This window comes from Perca flavescens, chromosome 5 (genome assembly GCF_004354835.1).
Source record: "Perca flavescens isolate YP-PL-M2 chromosome 5, PFLA_1.0, whole genome shotgun sequence".
NCBI lineage: Eukaryota > Metazoa > Chordata > Actinopteri > Perciformes > Percidae > Perca > Perca flavescens.
This window is the reverse complement of record NC_041335.1, coordinates 18,596,116-18,611,773: the sequence shown is the minus strand read 5'-3', so window position 1 is coordinate 18,611,773 and position 15,658 is coordinate 18,596,116. Positions and strand designations below refer to the sequence as shown.

Below are 15,658 nucleotides of genomic sequence, written 5' to 3'. Positions count from 1 at the left end.
ACAGGCACATTCCTAAAACCTAACTCTAGACCAAATGTTTGTTTGTCTGCTCAAAAAATCTCTAAAGAAAAACACAAATGAAATCATACAAGTTTACTTTAATATAATATTGGATACAATAATTGATCATAACATAAAACTATAAATTCTTCAAAAACCTTTTAACAGTTGGAAACATGCATACCTTCTGCACACTAACACAGAAGGCAAAATGTGTTACAAATTGTTTTTGCACCAGCTATTTCACCTTCTAGGCAGTTGTTGGAAACAGTTCCACCACTCCTAAATACACCCCCTGATTTGTAGTTGTCTACAAGTACCATCTAACATTTTCTCCTGCAGCATATTTCTTTATTTCACAGCAGTCTACATGAAGGCACATTATTAATACACGGTTAGTAAAAAATAGTGAATATTCAATAAGCACTCTTGAAGTGTTAGGTGATGTCTCCAAGTGATGTGTCCCCTGAGTGCTTAAATATAAATTTTAATCACATCTGTTTTCATAAATTGGAATGTATTTCTAATGGCCTTCATCCTCAAACAGGATACAAGTGCAAATCTTTATCAAAGTCATAAAAAAAACCTCTGTGTGCCCTGTTATACCAAATGAAAAAAGTTTCCTTCAAGAAGTTTTCCTTCATGTTCAACAGCTTACCAAGCTTTCTGTGATCGAACATGTGCAAGTGTAACATTAGAAATATAAATCTTTGTTTGTTTTGCAGCCTACATAAGTTAGTGCTGATGATTTAAAAGAGACAAGTACCACATTAGGTGTTTTTCTTGATATAGCTAACAGTCTGTAGCTTGTGGACCTGCATGTTGATCCGTAAAGGCCAGCACTGACTCGTCTTTCTCGTCCCCTTGCGGTGATGCATCCTGAGATGAGGATGAAAAAACCTGTGAGATCTCAGCCTGAGCTGTTATCTCCTTTTGTACTAGAGCAAACTGGGCTGTTGCCTCATCCAGTTGTGAATGAACAGCTTTGACCCACGTCTGTAGCTGCATGTTGAGAGCATCCATCCCTTGGTCCAGCTTCTCCTGTCTGCCTGTTAGCTCCTCTAACAGATGTTGTGCGTCACTGGCAACCTGCTGCCTCTTTCCTTCACGGGGAGCACGCTGACGCAGCATGTAGCCCTCAAACTCCTCTGGACTGAGGTTGAGTGCTGGTCCATCCAGCTTATCAATGAAGGCCACTGCACAAGACTGAAACAGGGTACAAGAGCAAAGATATGAGTGATCAGCTGGCCTTGTTACACAGCATCCTGTGGTGTACACTGGATGATAACTTTGCAATAAACTCACCAAATTTGTGAAATAGTAGCCGCTCTCTCCTGCCATCAGGCTGTGAGGGAGACCAAAACGTATCACATATTGCATGTTGGAGTGCAGGCGAGGTGGATTGGCCTTCAGCACCACATACACCAGGCCTGACAGGAAGTCATCAGCATTAGCGGGCTCACTGTTCGAGGTTGAGAGCGCTTCAAAAACGTGCTGACTGCATTTGGACACACATGCAAGTTTGTCTTGAGGTGCTCGTTTGGCATCCATTTCAATTATGGCTGTTAAGTAAAGCAGAGGGCAGAACAAAATGTCAAAGACTAGCATTTCAGACCTTTTAATAATGTTTACAGTGCATGGGAAACACTACTTTCTCCCATGAGCTTAAAAGGAATAGTTCAACATTTTGGGAACCATACTTAGATAAGTTAAGTAAACTTTATTATCCTCATTGAGGGCAATTTGTTTTACAGCCAGCAGAGAATAAAAGACAGCCACCCACAGCCACAGCCACAGCCACACACAGACACACAGCCACACACACGGTATTAACGAGACAAATAGTAACAGGGACAAACAGGGAGCGCTTAAGTCTCTTAGTCCTACACATTGGTACCATGTACCTGCGATCTACCTGCGGTCAAACACAGGACTTTCACCCAGGAGACCGGGGATCGTGTCCCGCATGTCAAGTTTCCTAAACCCAACCGTCCCGTTGTTGTCCCGCGTGTCATGGAAACGTAAGCCAACCCACGACCTTTTCCTTAACTTAAGGGGCCGTATTCATTTCACGGAATTCTTCCGTGGGCCCACAAGTTGGGACAAGGGGTGACTCGGGTCAGCGAGGATAGCTTTGGCCTTCCTCATGGCTCTGGCTCTGTATAGGAGTGATAACTCCTCAAAGTTTATCCCTGCAATTTTGCCACATACTCTCACAATGCTGTTTAGTCTGTGCTTATTTTTTTTTTAAAGTGAGGGACCCAAACCAGCAGATAGAAGAGAAAGTTAAAATACACTCTGAGGAAGAGCTCAATACCACTCTCATGTCTGTCCGTTAAATATAAGACTACAGCTAGCCTGCCTCTGTCCAAAGGTAATGCAATCTGCCTACCAGCACCTCTAAAGCTCACTAATTAACATGTTGTATTGCATTTGTTTAATCAAAAAATAACAATGTACCATTTTACGGTGGACTATGTAGGTTTATAGTTAACCATGAGACGTGAGCATAATATTCATCTAACTCTACTCCAGAAAGAGAATAAGCATATTTCCCAAAATGTCGAACGATTCCTTTCAGTACTGAAGTTGTGAATCACCTGTAATAGCAGGCAGAAACGGGTCGGCTGTGACTGTGGTCTTTTTATCCGGAAAAGGTACGCTCAGCATCTGCGGGGTGATCCAATTCAAAGATCTGCAAAGTAAAGACATTGGTGTTACACAGGGCTTTGGGTTAGAGGTTTTGATTAAATACAACACAAGTGACTTGTATACAAGGGTTACCGTATCCTTCTCTGAAGAGCCAGATCCTTCTGTTCATCATCACAGCTGTCATGGCAGAAAACCCATTTGTGCAACCGTGTCATTATTAATTTCTCTACATGCTCCATTATTTGAGTGACCTGAGCCTCAGGAAAACCTGAAAATATATGGATAAGAAACAACAACTCAAAAGTCATGAATATTTTCATGTTTTCAAAATAAACAGCCCAGCGTTGAACTGATCTGTACTCACCGCTAAAATATTCAGCAAAAGACTGGTAGAAATCCTGCACAAGATCAGACAGCTTCTGTACCGGCAGATCCTGTAAAGATGATGAGAAGCTAGGATCAGAACAGCTCTGACATATCAAAGAGAAATTATAAGAAGAGTCACGTTAATCATATACAACAGATTATTACATGGTACGCCTCCATTGTGTTGAGGAAAGCTGTACATCGAGACTGCAAGCGCTGGGAGGAAGGGCTCTTCAGTATCTTCAGGAAACCAGTGAAGTCCCCGGGCTCGAGGCTCTGGTAAGCTTTCAACACATTTGCATGGCTTTCAGAAGACTCTAAAAGGGACAAAAGGTGGATGTTATTCCAGATAAACAAGGAAACATGTTTTAAAACTGAAACATGATACTCAAAACGGCTCCATTTGTTGAAACACTGACTACCAAGTCAATGCATTTGGTGAAATAGTGAATCAATGGGGAACACAGAGGAAAAGATGCAAAAATCACCACAGATACTTAGGTTCAGTCCTCTGTAGTTGGTTGTGAACCTGCAGGGATAACAGCACTACACTACCCATAAATATGCACCCTATCTGTACATTAGACATTGAGGGAAAACACCTGCTATTGTCCAGATGTTGGTGTCATTACATGACTGCACCTTGAAATCATGTGCTGAGGAGGTCTGACTTGATGGCAACGGAAAAACACAGAATCAAAGAACACAAAGCAAACCGAACTACCTTGACGTTTAGGAGGTGATGGGCTGCCCCAGAAGAGTCTTCTCATTGTGTTAATTCGACGACCTTTCTCAGTGCTTTTCTTCACCTCAAATTTGGAGAAGGTGAGAGGAGTTCCATCATTGCTCGGCCTACAAGGAATGACAGCATTAGAGATCTAAACCCAGCGTAAACAAAAAGCACTTAAGTTGCCTCAAGCTGATAGTTAGAAGACAGTTGTATTAAAAGAGAAAGTTCTAATAACAAAGCATTTCTGATTGGAGTTCATCAATCATTACTAAATATATGGATCAGCAATTATTTCATTGTTTATGTACGTAGTAACCCTAACATATCCAGTTGGTACTAATATTAACTTCACAAATTCAGTTTTATTTTCTCATTGATATGTATAATAAAAATCATAACAATGTCCTCCAATGTCTATTCAGGTAATCATCCATTCTATGGTGTAACTATGATGTTACATGACTCCATCTACACACTAACACAACTGTGTTGATAACATACCAATGTCACCACAGCTGACAGAAATGTCAGGATCTAAATGCTCCTTTGAGTCTAAATGATTGCTATAAACAGCGGGTGTACCTTGTGTCTTGCCTCGAGGCTCCAGCTGTTCGTGCTTTCTCTCTCCAGCACTTGGAGCAGAAGCCTTGCCACACAGGGTTTCCATAATACCCACAGGCGTTCTTGCACAGCAGCTCCTCCTGAGAAACTCTGATTCCTCTTTGCTTATCTGTCCACATTGTAGAGCTCTTCCATATACTACTCCAACCTATTGGAGAGAACATTGATATTTCAACCAATAATTTCCTTTCCTTTGGATAATTGTCTTTCCTTTAAAAAGGCAACTCGTGTGTCCTGCATTGTGAGTGCAGGGACCTAAATCTCATGTTCGCTATAGCCTGGTCGTGCTTAACTTGGCACATGACCTCAGGCATCTTTAGGGCACACAATGCTGCAACACAGCACTTTAACACCCAGGAACACTTCTTTCCCATGTTCAAAACGTTATGATTGCAATATGTGTTGCCATTAAGAAGATGGGAATTGTTATTTTGGTTAAACTGGTTTAATTTGAAGTGATGTCAGATTCTGCTTCAATAAGAAAACTAGCTACTTTCATAAACAGCAGAAAACTAGATTAAAAACACTCGGCAACTTAAAATACAGTGTCGTGTATATTAATAAGCCTACTAAGTAAATTACCAACTACGACTGTTTTAACTGGTGAAGAAATGCTAATCATGTTAAGGAAATGCTGTCCAATCATTTCCCAGGTTTCATTGACAGTGAGTTTTTCCACTCTTCCACTTACCTTCACTAGCTCTTTCATGTGACTGATAATTCTATTCAGAAACGTTTTCACAATGTCTAATACTAGCCTACATCAAAGCCACATGTAGCCTAAGAAGCTGAACTGAGTCTCCTGTTAAAACTCAGGGTAAATTCCCTATTAAAAGCTCAATAACAGTTTATGAGCTCGGCAGTGCGGACTATAGTCTGAGCAGTCAGCTGAGGGGATTGGAGATAAGAACCACCGGCTAATGTTAGCTAACGTCGAGTGGCTAAAGAGGACACAACTATTTAACTATTTCAGTTAAATGTACGAACTAATTCAACGTTTCTATGAGTTAAAAAAAACAAACGTACAGAATGATAAGGTCCCAATTATTGAAATGCCTTCTCACCTGTCAGCTGGTGAAATCATAACCAATAAAGCAGTCGCTCCTTATCGGAGTGTTTTTTTTCCCCTTCCGGTTACTTAACAGTCACAAACTCGCCTTAACTAACTTGTACAATGAGAACTATAATTCTTCTGACCTCACTCAGTGAGATGTTGGTACAAAAGTATGAAACTGAGGTAGCAACAATTCACGAAACGCAGACCGAATCACTTGCTTTCAAACCTGTGCAACCGGAAAGCCTTTTGGAAAAACAAGCTGTGAAGCTAGAAGTAACGTCAGTAATCGACACGGTGTCGACTTTTCAAAGCAAAGGTGTCGCGGAAAGATGCACCGATTCCCCGCTTAAAACACACCAGAATCACGTGCCCAACACAAACGAGGCATCGTCACGTCTCCCTCGACCAAATCCTGTCATCATAGCGAGTATCCTCACTTCTGCCGGTGTATAAATATATTTTATTTTGTACGTCTTTCCCGGAAGTATTCATATGCTATGAAGTCTGCCTTGATGCCTTTACTTGTCGCTCGCATATGTCAATGGTCGCTCGTGGGGTTGATGCGTTCTCTTAATACATCCATGGGTTGATGGCATGGATGTATTAAGAGAACGGTTGATGGTTGTCATGAGAGCATCATGGAGCATATATCCATAGACTGTATATTGTCTATGAGCATATCATATGCATTGTCCTCTAGTGCTCACAGTGTGTAACCACACCCTTGTCTGTCATGTGAAAGTTGTATTTTCCAATGTCATAACCGGAAGTATTACTATGTGTTGTATCTAGCTTGGTACTAGTGGAGTGCAGTTGTAGTTGCTCACTGTGACCCATAGATATATCTATGACTGTGACCATAAACACTATTATTGGCACCATATAAAGCTAATATAAATAATGTAAGCCTATGTAGCAAGGCTACCAAAATAAGCCTGCAGATGTTTTCGGCTGCCTCCGTTTTCAAAAAGTAGTCTGTCACGATGGCACTCGCGTTGCGCGGTACGTGTGTGTAGCTTTATGGAGTTTCATCATGGATGTATTAAGAGAACATGTGTTGACGGTATTTAGAATCACATATGTTGTCCACTGCCCTCCAGTGGTCATATTGGGGAACTACAACATTTGTCAAATCAGCGTCTGCAATAAGCCCTCCGGTAGATACTTTTGAAATACACTGACCAAACCGAAACGAACAAATGGAAACGACATATGTTAACTGTTATCAATTGTTGACAGCCTCTGTTAACTTCATATTATTCAGTGGAAAAACAAATAGTGATTGATAGGAATATAATATGTTTTTTTTATGTGCACTCTCTTATCAAACTGCTGTGGTTTTATTTAAAAAAAAACAACAACAACACATGTTTTGAGTGTGCATTTATTTACCTGGGTTTTAGTGGTGTGGGGTTGATTTAGTGTCCAGGTTTATCCAGGTTTATCTACATAACATGCTGTAATCATGACAGAGACTTGGGTGAGGATTGATGGCTTCTGGGCAGTGAGGGGTGCATTCAATATCTTTCAGCAATGTGGGAGTTATCCCGCATATTATCATAATACATTAATGTAAGCACATCCGTCTGTCCGTATTTGAAAGATGGATTTTTTGAAAAGAATCCTATCCAACAACTACATTACCGGCCGCCCCTAACATTTGTTAAAAGGGGTCAGAGTCACGGGGATTTACTGCCCTCCAGCGGTCATATAAGGAACTGCATTCGGCAATGTCGTCAATGCTGACATTACAGCATAGTAGCTTTTCCGGTAAAGATTTTCAAAATACAGTGACCAAGCCATATGATGAAATCACGTTTATTGTCTTAGTGTTCACAGTTTTAGACAACTCCAAATTCTTGGTATTATGGATATTATTTAAGGCTAGGCTATTATAATAAGTAATGTTAGTGGCTAAATGTTAACGTTATCTGTATAAATGATGCATACTTTTTTATTAGATAAATAAAGGATAAGCTAATGCCATATGCATTAAACATCAAAACTAAGAAGAGCTGACACACTGTGAAAAGTGATGTTAAGCTAAAAACAGTATATGGCTGGGAATTTGAGGTTTTAATGACCTGAGAAGATGTTTACATTCAACAAATACACACACATTGTATAGAATTGAAATACAGAATTAAATAAACTAAACCAAAATACAATTGAAAGATTCAATTAATACAAAAAAAACACAAAAATGTCCTAAGAATTGTTCAAACAGAAAGCAAAGCAATTTTTCATGTCATTCCCGCTGCCTCTGGCAAATATTTTCATTGACTTTGTATCATATACAATCGCTGCCGCTAAAATTGGCCTTGCATTCTGTCTGAACAAACAGTTTGTTAGTAGGCTATGGTTTTGCTGGGCTGCTGACTCCTAACTTGTGTATTTCTCTACGACCCTGGTAGTTCTCTAACTACTCCACATACAGTACTTAGTTCAGATAACATTGGACTTTAAATTACCAAATCAATCTGAAATGAATCAAATTACAAACCAATTGCCACATAGACAACCTGCAGTGTTCCGTTTACTAGGTTGGTAATCGGTCTTGTGAAACTGAACCTAAACTTAAACAATGCATTATATGTATGGGACATTTAAACGTTTTGCAAGTAAAATTTGTTTTTGCAAAGCCAGAGCCAAATTATTTTATTATTAATCGTGCTTTAAATTTGAATAGCTTAACCGGAAAGTCCGAATTAAGTTTTAAAGCGCGTCACTCATCTTCTACGCTAAGCGGTAACTAGGCAACGAGACGCTTCGCAGGAGCGAGCTACATTATAGAGATTGTGTTTTTTCATACTATAGACCAGTTAAAACTACCGGTAAATAGAAAGGTTGGTTTCTTTCGACATTTGAATGAGGCCAATTGTACAAAAGCTGGTTATATGTTTCTGTTGACTTAATTGCGAAATTTAGCTAAGTTTCGTTGCCCTAGCTACACAAGTTTACTCTCTGGCTAACAGAGACGTTAGCAGAGACTCGACAGAACAAGGGGGAAAGCTCTATGAAGTTATTCAAAAGAGAAAGTAATCGTCCGATACGTGAAGTATTTGGACATTATGTCAGATGCTGAAGCAAAGGACGAGACTTTAGAAGTTAGGAGAGAAGAAACAGAGGCGGACATACTCAAGATGACTGGGCAGTCTCAAGTCTACACTGCAACCAGGGACACACTTTTCCCAAAGAAGATAAATCATACTAGGACACATGCATTGGTAAGTATGTATTGTCGAATGCGTTCATGTGTACAAAATGAGTACTATTTGTATATTGATCCTCAAAACACATTTCCTTCAATAAAAGAGTCATCTCAGAACCTCCACTGGCTCATAAGAACACTGCAATACTTTGCTCTCCCTTCAGTCACTAGAATGGGTATTTGGGATGAATCCTGCTCTTCCTGCCTTCAGTCTGCAAGAACACGATCAGCTGGTGGTCCTCTATGCTGGAGCTCATGTTGGGGTCATTTACAATCACACCTCAAACTCCCAGCACATACTTCAGGTAAAAAATATCCAGGTTTCGACATATTCTTGAGGAATATGTAATGAAATGAAGATGTCATGGCGTCCTTTAGATTAGGTCAGTGGTATGAGTGATGTAGATATCTGTTGATAGAAGTAACATGACAGTTGCAGTGTTGATTCAAATAGCCTACTGTATTTACTCAATCTTCTCAGGGTCACTGCCGCCCCATCTCATGTTTGTGTGTGAGTGAAGACAGACGCTGGATTGCAACAGCAGACCAGGGGCCGAAAAGCACAGTGATGACATGGGACTCCTACACTGGGTAGCTCTTCATTCTAGATGTATTAAGGCCTTTTTTAATGTATTAACCTTTGATCTTGATGGTAACCACACAAATGATAAATATTCCAGCATTCCTGTGCAAACATTGTTTGATTGCCACCCTGAGGGGGGTGTCATTGCGATGGCATTTTCAAGCGACACAAAACACCTGGTAACCCTCGGGGCGGAGGAAGTTCAAGTGAGTATGACAGCAATTAAAAGAAAAAGAAAATCAAGTAAACAGTGTTTAATCAATATAAAATAGAGACACATTTATGAACTGTGGTTTTACCTAGTATCACCTTCTGGTCTTCACTCATGATGAATAGGAAACAGGAGTTAGAATTAGTGATACTTTTTCTCTCTCAAGTGAAAGTCGACACTGTGACACCACCAAACACTGTATGACCTTCTGTCATTTTAAATGTAAGAGCTTCAAAAAGTGTCTCTTGATGATGTAAGAGTGTAGGATATGTATCCATATATTTAGGATCTTTAAACCTGTCAAGCTTGTTTAGTCTTTTTTAGGATGAGGATTTAAAGCCCTTTTTCAAATTAAAAGAAGTTAAAGTATAACCTTTTATCAAATGGTAAATATCTCAGAACTGCGCTCTTTTTAGCTAAAACCTTACAACACCAGGTTCACAAACAAAACAAAAACAGCTTAGATGATAACTATTTCATACTGGATATGACAATATAAAACATGTCCTTCTATTTACAATCTATTAACCATTTCACGATTGATTCACAGTGTGTGTGCATTTGGGATTGGACAAATGATACAGATAAGCCTTTGTGGTTTACTGAACTCAATCCAGAACATGATTTCCAAGTAAGTCATTTTTGTCTTCTTTTAACATTTTAAAGTCACCTAACTTTATAGATATGGCATTAAGCAGGTCAAACGGTTCAAATGTTGGATTGTTTTTCAGAATTACATCATTTTTAATCCAAATGATAGCACTCAGCTGCTCAGCAGCAGTCAAAGCCAGGTGTTATTTTACAGCAGGGTAAGTCCTGCTGTTCCTTTTTTATTTGAATAGATACAACAGCTAGTATGTGTATGTTTATTGCAATAATCATCTGATCTTTTTTAAAGGCCCAGGGAAGTCTGGAATACTCTGCCTTGAAGATTAAGAAGGTAAAATTAATTATCAACATTTTGTGGTATCGAATTGTCAGAAATGTTTATGTGTTTTTAATGGCAATGGGTTTTTGATAAATATATTACAATGTTTCAACATTGCCGTTTCTGATGCCTCTGTTTATATTCAGTCTCCTCCGGACTCTTTTCAAACTGTCAACATAGCTGACGGGTCATTGAGCAAGTCTGTGTTTCACTGGAGAAAGCCTGAGATCCTAACAGCAACATCAGCAGGCAGTCTTGTGGTGTGGGATGTGATGGAAGACTTAGCTGCAAACCAAAGCCTCCCCAGAGATAGAATCAAGCTCATAAACCTTCAGAACGATCCGATCACCACTCTCACTGTAACTGACAGGTAGCCAGAGAGAGAGAGAGAGAGAGAGAGAGAAAGAAATATTCATATTGTTTTATAACAGTGTCATGTATTTATTGCTCTTTAATCTCTCTTTGTGTGTCGTTTGACATCACAGCTGTATCGTGACTGGTGACACTCTGGGCCACATCAAGTTTTATGATGAAAAATTCATGCTTCTCACTTGGTACAGTGAATTCAACCTGGATGCTATTGTTTCCATTTCCTTTTCCAAAGAGTGTACAGAGGGATACCTGGAGGACTGCACTCTGCAGGCAAAACCATTAATCATCAGGTAGAACAAATGCAATCTATTATGTCTTCAGTCTAAACTGTTATTTGCATTTTAGCCAAGATAACCTCTCTTTTTCTGCAGGAACTTTGTTGTGTCTACAGTCAGATCCACAGTGGTACATGTGAATACACAGAATGGCGTCCCTCAGATCCTGCTACATGAGGATTGTGAGCCTATACATGCAGTGGCCTGCCACCCAAAGCAGCCAGTTGTGGCCATGGGCAGTCAAAGGGGTGTTTTAAAAATGTGGGACTATAGCAACAAAGTGATGATCTGCAGCAGGGCCTTCGAGACACACATTCAGTGTGTCACTTTTGACCCTCAAGGTGAGCCAACATGCTTGCTGGCTGTCTTTGCAACAAACAAATGTTGCATATGACCAGTGTTACCCAGCTACTGCGTGAATTTGTCATAGCATTTTGCAATGTAAAGAGCTGCCTTGTTGTCTTTGAATAGGATTATACCTGGCAGTTGGCTTTGGCAGTGGAGCTGTTCACATACTGAATCCCAATACTTTAAAAAGTGATCCAGAGGAGTGTTTCCGTTACACGAAAGACAGTATCCATCACATCACTTTCTCTACAGACTCAGAGTATCTTGCCACTGCGGTGAGCAGGTTCCTTTTTGATTATTAAGTGTAGTATGTTTGAACTTATTGGCAACAGTGATTCTGGACTGGAGTTTGTGATATCATGTTGGCCTTTTTTTAAATCTATCATTATGAAATAAAATATGTTTGTGGCTATGATAATGTATTGCAAATCTATATTTCCATGGTTCCATTTCCAAGATGTTTTATTTCTTTGTTCACTCTTAGGATGCCGGAAAAGCTGTGACGGTATTCCGCTTGCAGACTAATAAAGGCTCTCTGCCTCGTTGGGCGTATTTGGGCAGATACCACTCCCACTACAAGCCCATCAAAGACCTTCTTTTTGGGGTTCACCTGGACAGCACCCAACCCAGACTGCTCTCTCTGGGAATGGACCACCAACTGGTTAGTCCGCTTTGTAAAAGTTGTAGGGCTGCGGACTAGTTTGGTGTTTTGCGATACAGTTTTTTTATGCCACACACTTCTCTGTGAATAATAGGTGGAGTATGATCTGGAAAACAGTGACGTGAATAAGCTTCTCATCCTAAGCTCAGAGTGCATTGAGCAAAGTGCTGTGCCAATGGGCATGACTTGGTATCCTCCTCTCACGGCAGAGCAGTTTCTTCTCGTTGCCTCAGACCAATACAAGATGAAGCTTTTCAACAGCACTACCAAGATGTGCAGGTCGGTGAGATACTATAACAAGATCAGATTGTTTGTGAAATGTATTTCTCTGACTGTTGTCACCACAAATACTCAAAAACATTATTACATGTGTTTTAAAATAAACAGAAAGACTGTCCTTGGCCCAACACATGGCTCTCCCATTAAGAAAACAATGGTCCTTCCCATGTCAAGAGAACCTGAAAAGAACTCATATTATCTGGCATACATCACAGAGGACAAGGTCGGTGCTGGAATTTGTTTGTAGTATTTTATTAAGTGATTGGCTTTATTTTGTTTGTGGCATTTTACCAAAAAAACTGCTTCATAAAAATAAAAATGGAAGCTCTGTCTCAAATAAGTAATTTATTTAGTCACAATGCAGTCTGCATGGAGTGCTGCTCGGGTGTGTAGAAAGTGTGTCCAGTAATTTATTACCCTAAGAAAATATGCATTTGACTTTCAGTCTTTTATTAACATAAACACACAGCCACAAGCACTTGGTTTTTTTCTGATTACATGATCATCTTGCAGTTGTCAGCACCTCTAGCCCTGCAGTACAAATTGTGCAAAGCTTTTTCTCTTTTAATTTCTTTTCTTTTAATTTTAAAAGTGTTTACTCTGTTGCTTGTTGCTACAGTGTTCAGTTGAGAGTAAAGTTGGCAAATTGGATATAAGAATAGTGGTAATTCTATTGAAGAAAATGTTTTTTGGTAAGCAGTGATTCACATTAATTATATAACAACTAAGAGTTTTATTTCCAGGTGGGTCTCCAGATTTTGCCTCTGGATGGGAACCCCTACAAGTCCAACGCTCTGATCTGCCATCCAACGGGGGTGTCCACTTTTGCTTGCTCGTACGATGGCCTATTTGTTTTCACTGCAGGAGGGTCTGACTGCACTGTCCTGTCGTGGGAGATAAGCCTAAAGTAAGGTTAAATAGTACCAACCTGAGAACCAGAGGAAATGCATTAGTGTGTGACCATATTTTCTGGAGTTAATCTTCTCTCTTGTTGTGAGTGCAGTGCATTGGAGGCAGCAGCTGCCTTGGGAGGCAAGGACCTTGTGCCCTTTTACACTCTTTTAGAGGGAGGCAGAGATGGAAAGTTCTACAGGGTCAGTTAAACGTTTTCCTTGTTTCTTACGACTGCTAAACAACCACAGATTATTCCATTCATTTTAAAAGAAGCATGTACATACATTACCTAGTAAGTAGCCTAGTGTCTAAAGGTTATTATGCATTATGTTAGTTTGTATGTTGATTTACTTAGCTTTAAGAATGTTGTTTCTTGGTTTAAGTCATTTTTCAGGAATATTTGTCCTGTGGTTTTACTTATGTGTTAGTATTTCAGGGTGGTGTTGTAACATAATTTCTCTAAACTGTGAGTTTTATTGAGCCTTTGTACTGGTAAAGTACCCTTACGTGGTATAACTGGATCTTATTTTATACTTTTATTTATTTCCCTTTTACATCTGTTTGTTTGATGGTGAAGATGAAAGGTTCAGCTTTGAAACATTACATTTATTTATGTTATTTTGCCTACCAGTACAGCAGCATTTCCTTAATTGTCACAGAAATGTGAAACACTATAAAGAATTGGGAGAGGTGGGTAGGTGACTGGCAAAATCTAACACTATTTACAAATTATGTCTACTTGCTATTGTACAGCATTGCTCATATTCACACATATATCTGGATTATACAAGGCTACGAGATTGAGATATTAGCTTTTACTTGCATTTCTCCTTCAGTTATGAGTTTTAGACATTTCTGATTTTAACCACAAATTCTCAGTTTTTGGAGCTTTTCTGTTCTTAGGAGATGGAGGACTTTTTCTATTACTGCCAAGTCCGTCATCAAGGCACTGACTCAATGGAGAAACGACACTCGTCTACCAAAATCCCCCTGTCAGAGGTTCCCTCTCTAATGAGAGCTTTAGCCTACTTCCCTACTGAGCAAGAGGTACAATGTGTGTAAATCAAGCGACATTTTTCAACAGAAAATGTCATAACAGTAAAAATATTACACAAATTGTTTCATTATATTTTACCAGATAGAAGATATGCATAATGAGGTCAAGTTCAGCAAGTATGCAGAAACAGGAAAATATGTGACCGACATCGACCTGGAGGAGTTTATCAAGCTGTATGTCAACCACCGGCCAGCATTCGGCATCTCTAGCAATGAACTTGTTCAAGCTTTTCACATCCTTGGTGACTGTGATAATACAGGACAGCCTTTTCTGAAGAGACATGAACTGCTAGAACTTCTACAGACTCGAGGTTCGCTGCAGGCTATTCAGTCAGAAAATGATTTTTATCTGTCAGTAATATACTGTCAAATTACTGTTCCTGTTTCTAAATGCAATGCTCATGTTATTGTCAAAATGACACAAAGTCCAACATGTGCATCATTTTGACATTATCTTTTACAGGAGAACATATGACAGAGGAAGAGGTGGCAGAGTGTTTCACTACACTGTTAGGCCTCAATGAAGAGGATGAAGATAAAGCAGGAGGAAGAGGAGCGGATTGCTCTGGGCATGACATTGATAAATCTGACAGTATGTAAAAGAAAACTCACTCACAAACCATAACCTAAATATTCACATAACAGCTGAAAAACATCTGTGTGTGTGTGTGTGTGTGTGTGTGTGTGTGTGTGTGTGTGTGTGTGTGTGTGTGTGTGTGCAGGTGGCGATTCAGAATATTCACTTGAGTGTGCGATCCCAGATGAGATATCGATAAAGACATTTACAGGTCACATCCTGGGCTTCCCATCCTCAGAAGAGCAGCGTGGCAGGTCTTCCCCTCCATAGTGATGAAAGCAAGGAACTGTCTGTTAGTCTAAGAGAAGTTGTGTTGATGACGAGCCCTTAAGGTTTCTTTCCATAACATGCCCTAACAGAAATGCTGGAATTTGCTTTAATAAAAAAATATGATGAATAAATATCAATATTAAGTTAGATCATTATGTCCAGCTTTGTCACATACACACATATAAAATGTATTTTGTAAGAAGATCAAATTGAAAAGTATTTTCCATTTGAGGAAATGTCATTAAGGTACATTTTGGTATTTTGTTGTTTGGTTAAGTAAAGGATTGCAATATTTCTCCCACCATTTAATACAATGGCATTACTTCATGAAAAAAAGATAAAGAACATCAATTGCATCTATTTATTTTTTTCCTCCTCACTTTTATTAGAAGAGTAATTGAAACGTTTTGAAAGGGGACGCTGAAAGACAACTTTCAAATATCGGAGACTCCATTAATTTTAGCTTCTATTCAGAAGCCAAATAAATGTAATTATTCAACACGGGTAGCAAATAACACTTATACATTTATGGTTACTGTAGTCATTTGAAGCCTTGATAATTTCGAC

At 39.4% G+C, this 15,658-nt stretch overlaps 2 protein-coding genes across 4 annotated transcripts; one reads left to right on the top strand and one right to left on the bottom strand.

Moving 5' to 3' along the window:
* Window positions 1-78: 78 nt before the first annotated feature.
* Window positions 79-5,861, bottom strand: LOC114555578 (rab5 GDP/GTP exchange factor). Of its 3 annotated transcripts, none has more exons than XM_028578073.1 (9): window positions 5,784-5,861; window positions 4,331-4,517; window positions 3,743-3,870; window positions 3,184-3,335; window positions 3,017-3,086; window positions 2,785-2,920; window positions 2,601-2,695; window positions 1,306-1,562; window positions 79-1,206 (listed from the first exon to the last, which is right to left on the bottom strand). In XM_028578073.1, exons 1-9 carry the CDS (start codon window positions 5,812-5,814, stop codon window positions 793-795), a joined length of 1,470 nt encoding a protein of 489 aa, XP_028433874.1. In that variant the 5' UTR covers window positions 5,815-5,861; the 3' UTR covers window positions 79-792. The 3 variants fall into 3 exon arrangements, with proteins under 3 accessions (XP_028433874.1, XP_028433875.1, XP_028433876.1); XM_028578074.1 differs by lacking the exon at window positions 5,784-5,861 and adding an exon at window positions 5,434-5,774; XM_028578075.1 differs by lacking the exon at window positions 5,784-5,861 and adding an exon at window positions 5,061-5,414.
* A 2,326-nt stretch (window positions 5,862-8,187) lies between these two features.
* cfap251 (cilia and flagella associated protein 251) lies at window positions 8,188-15,238 on the top strand. The gene is made up of 20 exons (XM_028578466.1): window positions 8,188-8,653; window positions 8,802-8,942; window positions 9,119-9,228; window positions 9,318-9,426; window positions 9,982-10,062; window positions 10,163-10,240; window positions 10,330-10,371; window positions 10,506-10,729; window positions 10,845-11,021; window positions 11,103-11,347; window positions 11,478-11,629; window positions 11,839-12,015; window positions 12,110-12,294; window positions 12,403-12,517; window positions 13,038-13,201; window positions 13,298-13,388; window positions 14,092-14,235; window positions 14,327-14,555; window positions 14,708-14,836; window positions 14,967-15,238. Exons 1-20 carry the CDS (start codon window positions 8,498-8,500, stop codon window positions 15,089-15,091), a joined length of 2,874 nt encoding a protein of 957 aa, XP_028434267.1. The 5' UTR covers window positions 8,188-8,497; the 3' UTR covers window positions 15,092-15,238.
* The last annotated feature ends 420 nt before the right edge of the window (window positions 15,239-15,658 follow it).

Coding starts and splice junctions, on each gene's coding strand:
- LOC114555578 (XM_028578073.1), bottom strand. CDS start 5,814: ATGCCTCGTTTGTGTTGGGCACGTGATTCTG. Junction 2,696..2,784: donor GCTCTTCAGAGAAGGATACG/GTAACCCTTGTA, acceptor TTTACTTTGCAG/ATCTTTGAATTGGATCACCC. Junction 1,563..2,600: donor GTTTCTGCCTGCTATTACAG/GTGATTCACAAC, acceptor TTTACTTAACAG/CCATAATTGAAATGGATGCC.
- cfap251 (XM_028578466.1), top strand. CDS start 8,498: ATGTCAGATGCTGAAGCAAAGGACGAGACTTTAGAAGTTAGGAGAGAA. Junction 13,389..14,091: donor GAGATGGAAAGTTCTACAGG/GTCAGTTAAACG, acceptor TTCTGTTCTTAG/GAGATGGAGGACTTTTTCTA. Junction 14,837..14,966: donor TGACATTGATAAATCTGACA/GTATGTAAAAGA, acceptor GTGTGTGTGCAG/GTGGCGATTCAGAATATTCA.